The 13,034-nt window shown below is 45.8% G+C and overlaps 1 protein-coding gene across 4 annotated transcripts in view; it reads left to right on the top strand.

Moving 5' to 3' along the window:
* Window positions 1-13,034, top strand: part of LOC130125415 (dystrobrevin beta-like) — a 105,887-nt gene that overhangs the window by 20,987 nt on the left and 71,866 nt on the right. For all 4 annotated transcript variants that reach the window (XM_056294988.1, XM_056294987.1, XM_056294986.1 and 1 more), the window contains exons 2-4: window positions 6,472-6,566; window positions 12,398-12,478; window positions 12,881-13,034. The exon at window positions 12,881-13,034 is cut by the window's right edge and continues 60 nt beyond it. In XM_056294988.1, coding sequence (XP_056150963.1) covers window positions 6,473-6,566; window positions 12,398-12,478; window positions 12,881-13,034 — 329 coding nt within the window. In that variant the 5' untranslated portion in view covers window position 6,472. The remainder of the gene's footprint in view (window positions 1-6,471; window positions 6,567-12,397; window positions 12,479-12,880) is intronic.

Below are 13,034 nucleotides of genomic sequence, written 5' to 3'. Positions count from 1 at the left end.
TGGAGCCATCTGGCTGTGCTGGTGTTTCATTTGAGGTGGGGAAGTTATGTTTCTGTAGCCTCGGTTTCCTTTTGTCTGGTTCAGCTTGACAGACCATCAGAAGATACAGGAAGAGTGCAGAGGAGGGAGGGAGGGAGGGAGGGAGAAAGCGACATGGTGGTTGTCTGTGGCTGACATTGTGGTGGGGGTGGGGGGGTCTAAATGAGTGGTCCTCTGACCAGGCATCTTTTGTCTCGGTTTATTCTCCTGGGTAGCTCTCAAATCCCCTCTGGAATGTGGTTTGTGCGTGTTTGTTGAGGTGGTTGTGTTGTGTACTTCCCTCTCAGGAAGCCCACCGTCTACAGAGTGTGTGTTTCTGGGATTACAGTGTCACTACTTTCATAGAAGGAACGAATGCAAATATTTGCGGGGGGTGGGCTGGTAGGAATACTATGACCGTTGCCATAGTGACAGCTATACTCCTCTGGCATTTGTGATGGCACCGAGTGGATGCCAGACTTACTAATTATAGTCATGCTGTTCTGTCCCCTCTCTTGTCTCCTTTTCTCTTTATTTGCCCCCCCCCCATCCACCACTGTTTTAAAGTCCTGACACCTTGCTGACTTCTCCTGCATCACATGACCTGCAGTCACGTCAGCAGCCAATCTCACTAGTGTGTTTTTCTTTCCATGCACACAGCTCATCCCCAAGTGCCCCCCCCCCCAAGTTATCCTCATGCAGTCATTTACTAATCTTACTCATCTTCCGCCCGTATACAGACAAGGATGTGATTGTGTGAAAATAGAAGCCCGGGCGTCCGGGCAGCATAGCGGTCTATTCCGTTGCCTACCGACATGGGTATTGGCGTTTCGAGTCCCCGTGTTACCTCCGGCTTGACCGGGCGTCCCTACAGACACAATTGGCCATGTCTGCAGGTGGGAAGCCGGATGTGGGTATGTGTCCTGGTCACTGCACTAGCGCCTCATCTGGTCGGCCGGGGCGTCTGTTCGGAGGGATAGCATGATCTTCCCATGTGTTACGTCCCCCCTGGTGAAACTCCTCACTGCCAGGTGAAAAGAAGTGGCTGGTGACTCCACATGTATGGGAGGAGGCATGTGGTAGTCTGCAGCCCTCCCTGGATCAGCAGAGGGGGTTGAGCAGTGACCGGGACAGCTCGGAAGAGTGGGGTAATTGACCCTTCGCTAAGCCCCGCCCTAGAACAGCTACTGTCCAATCCTACGTTAGTAACCGTTACTAAGCAGGGGAGGCCTGGCAAGCTATCGAGGAAATGCCGAAGTGGTGTGCTTATGGTACCTGCAAATCAGACAGCAGATATCCTAAAAGTTTGGAGGGTGGGGTCATATGTTGGGCTTTTCCTAAGCCTAAACTCAAGAGGAAAAATTTCGAATGTGGATCAAACAGTGTGGAAGACCTCACTCACAGCTGAATCCATCGAGGATAAACAAAAACACATTTGTTTGCTCCAAGGTAAGCTTGCTAACGTTAGCTAGCCTAGCTAACTAGGTTAGCTATCTAGTACTAACAATGCTCGTTACATTTTAGTCCAGTTCCACCAAACCTTATACCTAACTTTGTATGTTATGAGTTATGTTATCATCTCAGTGCCCCAAACTCTTCCATCATCTCAATTAGCAACATCTTTTCAAATGTAGAGAAGTTGCTAGCTAACGTTACATCTGACAACCCTAGTCTCTTATACAGACACCCATTAGTGCTGCTAGCTAGCTAGTTCAGAGAAAGGGGAAGTATCATAGCAAATTTAACACATAAAAGAAACTAGCTGGTAACGTTGGTTGCAAAGGTATGCATGCTCTTAACTATCAACTGTTATCTTTTAGCATTTTGTGAATGGACAGCCTACACCTGAATATCCGAATCCCATAGCTGCTATCCCTGCAACTGTCCAAAGGAAGGAACATTATGGAGGTTGCCGAAAGCCTCCAACAAAAAGGTGACGAGCAATCAAAGCAACATTAACAATTTTATTGAGTTTGAAAGGACATGACATTTCTTTCTACCACGCAGTTTACACACAACTTTTAATTTCATAGATTGATCAAGGAATATGTACATGAATGCATTCGGATTGATAGGCTACACTGAATGAATGCATTTAATTTTGTATCAAAACCCACCCCATGATTCCCGCTTTCTGTCTGTTTAAAATGATGAATACAGCATTTATTAATTGATTTGTGTTTTTGTTTCTAACCAAATGATTGTCAAACTTAACTTTTTTACAGAACCAGAAGTGAGGAACAGGATGCTCCACAAGCCTGCAGCTCAAACCCTACTGAGGACACTGCTTCTCCAAACCCTGCCGAAGACACTGCTTCTCAAGCCTGTGACAGTGATACAGGTACATGTTCAAGTGCATCTATGTAGTTATGTGTCTATTTCTTTCTGTTCTACTGATGGCATCTGCTGAGAAAGTAGTCAAAGAAAAACAAATCTAATTTGTTTTTAATGTTACCCCACTTTACTGCACCAAAATATATACGCTGTAGGTGATAATCTTCAGTGCACATTACAAAGAAGTCACACCATGGCATGCCCGTAAGTCCCAGCTGCCCCGTTATTTAGTAGTGATAGGAGTGGCTCTCCTTTAGCTTGTAGCTACCATCTGCCTGCCTCACGAGATAGGTACAGTCTTTGAAACTGTCTTTTGATGGGCACTTGATCTCCAAAAGTCCATAGCTTGTACTATCCCCCTCATCACCTTCCTGTCTGGTGAAGTGCCAAGGTGTGGAGCATGAGGATTAACCACAAAGCCGCATGGGAACACTAGATTGCCTGTGACCTCAGAGTACTGCATTGCAGCTATAGGTTCTAGATCTACCCCTCTTTTCATTGCCTTGGTCTGTCTTGGGGCCTTGGTTTTGATACTAGCGGCAAGGACATCATGGTTGACTCTCCTTATGCATATTCTATGAAAGGAGCTTGATGTGAGTCGGGGAGACCTTTCAAGATGCCAAATGTTACTTGTGTCCTGTTGTATGGTCTCACGTTCTAGAGCTACAGATTCTGCCAAAGTTACTGTCATTTTACTGTAGCTACACATTTCATTTCGATTGAGCACCGTACAGACATGTGTTGGTTGTGGCGGCAATGGGAAATCAGGAAAATCGCCAGGCTGGTTTGTAGGTGGTGTTGGTCTTGCTGGCCTGACAAGAGGAAGCTGTAAAAGGGAAGGAATGTGTACAAATTATTAACTAATGTTTTATCATTTTGTCATTTACAGAGACACATCATGGAGAGGCATTGGAGACTCTAAAGGAGACACTAGCAGAACAGAAGCAGGAGATGTTGAACCTGAAGATGGAACTTCAAGCCAAAGACAGCCAAATCCAGTTGCTTGGGAAGGAACTTCATGCATACACTACAAATGCATTAACCCCAGAGTGTCTAAACAACAGTCATGTACCTGAGTACTTCCACTACTGCACTGGATTCACCTATGATCAGTTCAACAGCTTATGTGAATTTTTCAAAGTACCCAATGATCCCATCACTCCACAAACAAACATTCCTCTCTCTTACAAAATGCCAGACATCGAGATTCAAAACCTTCCCGTGCGTAGTCAGTTTTTACTCACATTAATGAAACTAAGACAAAATTTTGACCACAAAGATTTAGCATTTAGATTTCAGATTCGTGTGTACAGAGTGTCAGCACACCGATAAACTCCTGGGTAGACTACATGTATGACAGACTTGGCCAACTGTCCATTTGGCCGCATAGAGATGTGGTTTCACAGAACATGCCTGTTAACTTTAAAGAGGAATTCCCAAATACATTTGCAATTCTGGACTGCACAGAACTGAAGACACAGATGCCCAGCTCATTACTGTTGCAGAGTCAAACCTATTCAACCTACAAGTCCTCCAACACACTGAAGTCACTAGTTGCTTGTGACCCACGAGGTGCAGTTATGTATGTGTGTGCTCTATTCACTGGATCTATTTCAGACAAAGAGATCTTTAATCAGTGTAATATCATAGAGCTACTGCAGGGTTGTATTCGGTGTGGCTACCTTAAAGTTGGAGATGGATTAACGACCCACAAAGGTTTTCTGATTGAAAAAGAAGTGGAAGAGATTGGTCTCAGACTGAACATTCCACCTTTTGCTAGATCTAACCGTCAGATGCCACATGCAGATGATGAGATGACCAAAAAAGTCGCCAAACACAGAGTTCATGTGGAAAGGGCAATTGCCAAAATTAAAAAGTTTAAGATTGTTTCTGGTCGAATACCAATGTCCCGACTTTCCAACATAAATCAGATATGGTACGTGGTTAGCATGCTGTCCAACTTCCAACCACACATCATCAAAGACCAGTGATCAGGAGGCGCCCTGGTGGCTAAGGGTCCCCTCCTCTCGTACCTTTCTGTCTACAAGGTATTACTGTCCTATAATACAGGTACATGTCCATTACATCCGTTTTCATGTTTCTTTAGTCATATTAGTCCTATTTAATATGGTATGATACTAACCTACTTGAAATTACTTGTACACTATTGCCTATGTAACAAGTGATTTTTGGATACAAAATAAATACTTATGTTGACTCAGTCAAATCCTTTTTCATTTACCTGTTGGCTCAAACCACTTCCAAGGGGGTACTTGTTTTCCCCTATAGTTATATCGATGGCGGTCTGTTAGCCAAGTTGCTGATGGGTGCTCCCTTCTGCCGTCTCAGTAGTGCCAAGTCCTCGTCCGTTATTGAGGGGGTCCTTGGAAAATAATATCAAAACATTATTAATATCAATATGGACTACTACTGCTGAATATGTAAAGTATGTCATTTTGGGGGGAATATGACAGGTCATTCCAGGTAGTCAGTGACAATCCAGTTAACTTACCTGCTCCCGGTGTGGTGACAGTCAACTGGTCTCCGCTTTCGATCCTGTCTAGCCTTTGCAACCACCACCGGTGATACGGGCACAGCCTTTATTATACCACCTCTTGGTTTGTGCCATTGTTGTGGCAAACTGGTGCAGGACTTAGCTGACTCTTCTGTTCTTGCCTTTATAAGATCCAGTGTATGGATCAAGCCCACGATGTGTGAGCTATATCCTGGTGCACTTTAAACAAACGGGAAAGTGCATGTGAGCTCCCCTGATCCAGCTGGCTAGCCTGGCTAGCTAAAACATAGTCTAATGTTAGCTAGATCTGAAAGCTAGCTAGTAGGTTATATGGACTCATAACTAAATGTCAGCTTAAAATACAACTTAGAATACTACTATCTATATTGTCTTACCCTGCTGTACACGAGCATTGTTGTTCATTTATCTCCTTGTCCTTAACGTGAATAGTTAAGACGTGGGGTGCCTGGGTATTATATTGGGACCTGTAGGCTTTAGCCTCGATTTTAATTTCCCCTTCGTTCACACACTGACAACTGATATCGTGGATGTAGCTTTCCAATGCATATTGCAAGCCTTTCTGTCTACTTCTCTCTGATATCTCCTTGCTTTTCCAGAAATTGGATGTCAATTCACCTGGAATATCTGTCACTGACATGACAGTAAACGCCATGTTTAAATTTCGCAGACGGACAATAGCTTGCCAGGCGTAGCAACAGTAACCAAGGGGGGCGGGACATCGCGAAGGGTCAGTTGGCTGGGTACAACAATTGTGGATAAAAAGGGCAGAAAAATCCACAAAAAAAAGAAAGAAATAGAAGCCAAGAGACGAGGAATGGCTGTTACAGGGCCGTGTCTGTGTTCACTGTGTATTCATTTATTGACGGTCAGACAACGTCCTTTATCCCAGAAGGGCAATTCAGGTTCACAACCTACCCAGACCATACACACACACACACACACACACACACACACACACACACACAGACACTTCAGTGCATGGGCAAGAGATGCACACTGGCGCCCTCGTGTGGCCATGATTGCGGACTCACACGAGGATCAGGCGAAGCGAAGGACAAAACTGTATATGTTAAAATAATAAATAAATGGCACATCCTAAGATGCATTGCATGTCACACTCCCCCCCTACAGTCAGTGAACCTACAGACCCCCTACAGTCAGTGAACCTACAGACCCACTATAGTCAGTGAACCTACAGACCCACTACAGTCAGTGAACCTACAGACCCACTACAGTCAGTGAACCTACAGACCCACTACAGTCAGTGAACCTACAGACCCCCTGCAGTCAGTGAACCTACAGACCCACTACAGTCAGTGAACCTACAGACCCACAAGCCATGTGAGAAACAGACAAGGTTTTACAGGCTTTAAAATAAAATGAAGCGTTTATTTAAAATGACTACCCCCTGGCACTTACAGCCTGATAGCAGAAGGAATGAAAGACCTAGAATGGCGAGTCGTCTTCCTAGAGGGCGCTGTATAGCGCCGGCCTGAGGCCATCACAGTGAATTCATTTAGTCCAGTGTATTTGAGTCTCTGTCCTGTGTCTTTGCAAAGCCAGCATGTTTGTGTGTCCTGCAGGATGGTGATGGAGGAGGGGGGCCACGCTGACAGAGGGAGGGGGATTCTAGCACCAGCAGGAGGAATGGAGAGGAGACAGATTCTTGTTGAGCTGGGTAAGTGACCTCTGACCTCTAAGTAATTTACCCATTAAGACAAGCTTCTTTGTTCAGCCTGACTTTCTGGTTAGCCCTACTGAAGGCTGGTGTTACAGCTGGCGAGGACCCAGGTGAGGGTGTGTGTGTCTGTGTGTGTGTCTGTGTGTGTGTCTGTGGGGGTGTGTGTGTGTGTGAGAATTGTCCAGCTTGCCAGTCAGGAGTGTCAGCTGACGATGTTAAACGACACATGTTCACGTTGGCTGCTTCGTTAGTTAGATTGCACTCGACCAAAGGTTTCAAACTAAGGTAGGTGATCTCTGTATCGTGGCGTAAACAGGATGTCCTGCCCACTTCCTTTTGTAGACGAAGCTGCCTGACAGGTACCTGATTTTCATGTAGCTTCGAGAAACCAGCGAGTAGGTGTCTGGGGTGAAGAAAGATGGGTGTGCTTTTTTGACAAATATAGAAGCCAAATCAATTTTATTTGTATAGCCCAATATCACAAATTACAAATCTGCCTCAAGGGACTTTACAGCAACACAACATCCTGTCCTTAGACCTCACATTGGATAAGGAACAACTCCCTAAAACCTTTAACAGGGAGGACAAATAGGAGAAAACCTCAGGGAAAGCAACAGAGGAGGATCTCTCTCCCACGATGCACAACGTGCAACCATGTTGTGTGATCCAGGTCAAGCTCAGAAAGATTAATGAAGGCAGTGGCTATACAATATTTTCCACTTAGTTGTCTCCACAGAGTTGTGATATATTTTATCTCTGTACACTTGGAAAAAGAAGGGGATATATATATATATATATATATATATATATATATATATATATATATATATATATACGTATATACACCCCACTATAGGGCTCCAGGTTAAAAGTTTGACCAAGAAGTGATTGACTGCAAAGCTTAAAAAAGATAGAGGCCATCTCCAAGTTTTACTAATCTGAAATAGAGATGAAGTCAATGATTTGAGTTTTCCCTCACCCTAGATGACTATTGGCTTGCTTGTCAGTCTCTTTTTCATGTTCTTTTACTAGATTTCTATCCATAATTATGATCTTTCATTCCTTTACTAATATCTACTACTTTCGGCTGCTCCCGTTAGGGGGCGCCACAGCGGATCATCCGTTTCCATCTCTTCCTGTCCTCTGCATCTTCCTTTGTCACACCAGCCACCTGCATGTCTTCCCTCACCACATCCATAAACCTCCTCTTTGGCCTTCCTCTTCTCCTCTTCCCTGGCAGCTCCATATTCAGCATCCTTCTCCCAATATACCCAGCATCTCTCCTCCACACATGTCCAAGCCATCTCAATCTTGCCTCTCTTGCTTTGTCTCCAAACCGTCCAACCTGAGCTGTCCCTCTAATATACTCGTTCCTAATCCTGTCCTTCTTCGTTACTCCCAGTGAAAATCTTAGCATCTTCAACTCTGCCACCTCCAGCTCCTCCTCCTGTCTTTTCGTCAGTGCCACTGTCTCCAAACCATATAACATAGCTGGTCTCACAACCATCTTGTAAACCTTCCCTTTAACTCTTGCTGATACCCTTCTGTCACAAATCACTCCTGACACTCTTCTCCACCCTGCCTGCACTCTCTTCTTCACCTCTCTTCCGCACTCCCAGTTACTTTGGACAGTTGACCCCAAGTACTTGAACTCATCCACCTTTGTCACCTCCACTCCTTGCATCCTGACCATTCCACTGTCCTCCCTCTCATTCACGCACAGGTATTCCGTCTTGTTCCTACTGACTTTCATTCCTCTTCTCTCCAGTGCATACCTCCACCTCTCCAGGCTCTCCTCCACCTGCACCCTACTCTCGCTACAGATCCGATGTCATCCGCGAACATCATAGTCCATGGAGACTCCTGCCTGATCTTGTCTGTCAACCTGTCCATCACCATTGCAAACAAGAAAGGGCTCAGAGCCGATCCTTGATGTAATCCCACCTCCACCTTGAACCCATCTGTCATTCCAACCGCACACCTCACCATTGTCACACTGCCCTCATACGTATCCTGCACCACCCCTACATACTTCTCTGCAACTCCCGGCTTCCTCATACAATACCACACCTCCTCTCTCGGCACCCTGACATAAGCTTTCTCTAAATCTACAAAGACACAATGCAACTCCTCCTGGCCTTCTCTATACTTCTCAATCAACATTCTCAAAGTAAACATCACATCTGTGGTGCTCTTTCATTCTTTCTAAATTTATTTCTGATTTTTCTCCCAATTTAGTGGCCAATCGATCCCTATTTTAGTTCAAACACCAACCTCGTACTGCATGCGTTCGCCAACTGCATCTCTCCGGCCGGCAGTCTTGAAGGAGACACCTCACCACTTTTGTGTCAAGGCAAATCCAGGCCGAACCACTGCTTTTCCCGACACACACAGAGACGCATTCATGTGACGAACACAAGCCGACTCCGCTCCCCTTCCGAAGACAGCGTTGGCCAATTATTGCTTTTTGTCGACTCCGGCCATAGTCAGATCTGATGAGACCGGGGCGCGAACCTCATTCCCCAGTGGGCAACTGCATTGACACAAAGCTGATGCTTAGACCGCTACACCACTGCAGACCCCTGTGGCGCTCTTTCGTGGCATGAAACCATACTGCTGCTGGCTGATCATCACCTCTCCTCCTCTTAACCTAGCTTCTATTACTCTTTCCCAAATGTTCATGCTGTGGCTGATCAACTTTATACCTCTGTAGTTGCTACAGTTCTGCACATCGCCCTTGTTCTTGAAAATCGGTACCAGTATGCTTCTTCTCCACTCCTCAGGCATCCTCTCACTTTCCAGGATTGTGTTAAACAATCTAGTTAAAATTCCCACTGCCATCTCTCCTAAACACCTCCATGCCTCCACAGGTATGTCATCAGGACCAACTGCCTTTCCACTCTTCATAGCTGCCCTCACGTCCTCCTTGTTAATCCACTGAACTTCCTGATTCACTATCCCTACATCATCCAACCTGCTCTCTCTCTCTCATTTTCTTCATTCATCAGCCCCTCAAAGTACTCCTTCCACCTTCTCAGCACACTCTCATCACTTGTCAGCACATTTCCATCTCTATCCTTGATCACCCTAACCTGCTGCACATCCTTCGCAGCTCGGTCTCTCTGTCTAGCCAACCGGTACAAGTCCTTTTCTCCTTCCTTAGTGTCTAATCTGTCATACAACTCACCATACGCCTTTGCCACCTCTCTCTTCGCTTTATGCTGTGTCTCCTTGTACTCCTGTCTACTTTCTTCATCTCTCTGACTATCCCATTTCTTCTTTGCCAACCTCTTCCTCTGTATACTTTGCTGTACTTCCTCATTCCACCACCAAGTCTCCTTGTCTTCCTTCCTCTGTCCTGATGACACACCAAGTACCTTCCTAGCTGTCTCCCTCACTATTTCTGCAGTGGTTTTCCAGCCATCTGGCAACTCTTCACTACCACCCAGTTCCTGTCTTAACTCCTGCCTGAACTCCACACAACAGTCTTCCTTCTTCAACTTCCACCATTTGATCTTCGGCTGTGTCTTCACTCGCTTCCTCTTCTTGGTCTCCAAAGTCATCCTACAGACCACCATCCGATGCTGCCTAGCTACATTCTCCCCTGTCACCACCTTGCAGTCGTCAGTCCCTTTCAGATCGCGCCTTCTACATAAGATATAGTCCACCTGTGTGCACTTTCCTCCACTCTTGTACGTCACCCTGTGTTCCTCCCTCTTCTTGAAATATGTATTCACCACAGCCATTTCCATCCTTTTCGCAAAATCCCCCACCATCTGTCCTTCCACATTTCTGTCCTTGACACCATACATACCCATCACCTCCTCATCACCTCTGTTCCCTTCACCAACATGTCCATTGAAGTCCGCTCCAATCACCACTCTCTCCTCCTTGGGTACCCTCTCCACCATGTCATCCAACTCACTCCAGAATTCTTCTTTCTCTTCCATCTCACACCCAACTTGTGGGACATATGCGCTGCGCTGATAACATTCATTATCACCCCTTCGATTTCCAGCTTCATACTCATCACTCTGTCTGACACTCTCTTCACCTCCAGCACACTCTTGACATACTCCTCCTTCAGAATTTCACCTACCCCATTTCTCCTCCCATTCACACCATGGTAGAAGAGTTTGAACCCACCTCTAATACTCCTGGCCTTACTCCCCTTCCACCTGGTCTCTTGCACACAGTATATCTACCTTCCTTCTCTCCATCATATCAGCCAGCTGTCTCTCTTTACCAGTCATAGTGCCAACATTCAAAATTCAGACTCACCTCCACACGCCTACCCTTCCTCCTCTCTCACTGCCTCTGGACATGCCTTCCCCCTCTCCTTTTCCTTCACCCAACAGTAGCATAGTTTCTACCGGCAGCCTGCTGGCCAGCAGTACTGGTGACAGTCACTGGTAACCCGGGCCTCGACTGATCCGGTATGGAAATCTGATTTATGATCCGCATATTTGATTTGGCAAACGTTTTACGCCGGATGCCCTTCCTGACCAGGCTTGGGACCAACACTAAGAATGCATTCCCAGTGGCTGGGTTCAGTTATACTGAAACTGGGTGTTAAAAAACTTATTTTCTTTGGAGGAAATGCAAATTCAGTTTTTAAAAAGTCAGAGTCACATTATTTAGATTGAAATAGAAATTGGAAATGAATGTTCAGAACACATGAATCAAATTTAGTTCTCTCGGTATATATATTTATATACCAAGAATGTATGTATATATATACATGTGTGTGTGTGTGTGTGTGTATATATATATATATATATATATATATATATATATATATATATATATATATATATATAAATGCAGTGTCTTTGTCCATGTCTGCATCTGAGTTTGTCTTTGTTTGATGGCGGGGAGAGCTTGGTCTGCCGCATCCTGTGGGCCCAGGGACCACGGCCCTACCTGGAGCTGTGCATGAAGAGGACACACCGAGGGCAGTCTTACAGGACGCGGAAGCAGGACAGGCTAAGCTAACTGCTAGCCTATGCAGACCGGCAGTTCCGATAACACTGAGGGTGGTCTGACGGCGGCCTCACCTAGTCTTGACTGTGTTTTTAGTGTCGTCATGTGGAGTGCGGGGAAGTGTGTCGAAGGTGCCTGGCTGGGAGAGCTGGTGTTGGATCAGCTGAGGGAGCTTGGTCTGCTGCGTCCTGCCGGCCCAAGGACCACGGCCCTGACCGGAGCTGTGCCCGAAAAGGAAACACTGAGGGCGTTCTGACAGGACGTGGGAGCGGGGCAGGCTAAGCTAACTGCTAGCCCATTCAGACCGGCAGTTCTGACAGTCCTCGTGCCTGGTGTTCGTTCTCCTGGACAGTGATGTCATTAGAGGGGAAGGGAAGGAATGAGCTCATTCCTTCCCTTCCCCTCTTTTTTGGTTTAGTTTGGATATATGTGTTCATGTAGTTTTTATGGATGGATATGTGTTTTTGTTTTTGTCTTTGTGTCGCACTGCTGTGGGCTGGGGGAAACGGCGTTTCGCTTCATGTGCGTAGGTGCATGAACTGAAATGACAGATAGTGTTTCTGATTGTGATTCTAATATTTCCTTCCATCAAAGTAGGAGATCATAGTTAGTACCTTAAACCTAGAAGTCTTTGTGACTAGGAAATGGATTCGATTTAACTTTGCACAAGAGTATTGCCAAGAAGAAGAAGATTAGTGTTCAGTAGCCCTTCCTCAATCGAAATGTCTACTTCACAGGAATTGCCTTGAAAAAGCATGTGTCAGTAGCAGAAATGAGCTGTGGACAAAAAGAAACCCGGATCCAGCAGGGCACCTGAGCCTGCCTAACACTCATGTTCTTCACAGGGGAGCAGAACCTCGACACGATTCGTCTGTCTGCGTATCGGACGGCATGCAAGCTGAGATTTGTACAGAAGAAATGCAACTGTGAGTCCCTACTCCTCCTCACCACCACTACCAAGACGTCTCGTCTTGTCTCGTGAGACATGCCTTGACACATTGAATTGTATTGAAAGATTAAAGTTTAAATGTGCACATCCTCTACTGAAGCTCTACTGAGGTTTCAGGAGAGGATGCCGGGGCATCCTTTTTCATTGTTGTTCTTTTTTTACATAACCAAAATGACTGGACAGAATGTGTTCATCAAGTTTGAAAACAAGTCACTTTAATGCACAAAGATGGACTTTGAGATCTCTTTGGAAGTATTTACTGGTCATTGCCACCTTGCAGTCAGTCATGCTGTCTCATTTCCCTACTGCCTTCCTGCTCCAGTACCTCCCTAATACTCGCTACCGTCCGCCCGTCCATGCATTCCCCTTCTCATTGCAGTGCACTTGATCGATGTCTACCATGTGATTGAGGCAGTGAGGGATGCTGGTCTGAACACTGTGGAGCTGAACGCTGGCATCTCAGTGGCCCGGCTGGAGAACCTGGTGTCCTCCTTGTTTAACCAGCTCAGCAAGCGCCTTCCCACCACTCATAC

The sequence above is a fragment of the Lampris incognitus genome, chromosome 15 (assembly GCF_029633865.1).
Source record: "Lampris incognitus isolate fLamInc1 chromosome 15, fLamInc1.hap2, whole genome shotgun sequence".
In the NCBI taxonomy this organism is placed as follows: domain Eukaryota; kingdom Metazoa; phylum Chordata; class Actinopteri; order Lampriformes; family Lampridae; genus Lampris; species Lampris incognitus.
The sequence above is the reverse complement of the archived record's forward strand: the minus strand, read 5'-3'. Positions and strand labels throughout refer to the sequence as shown.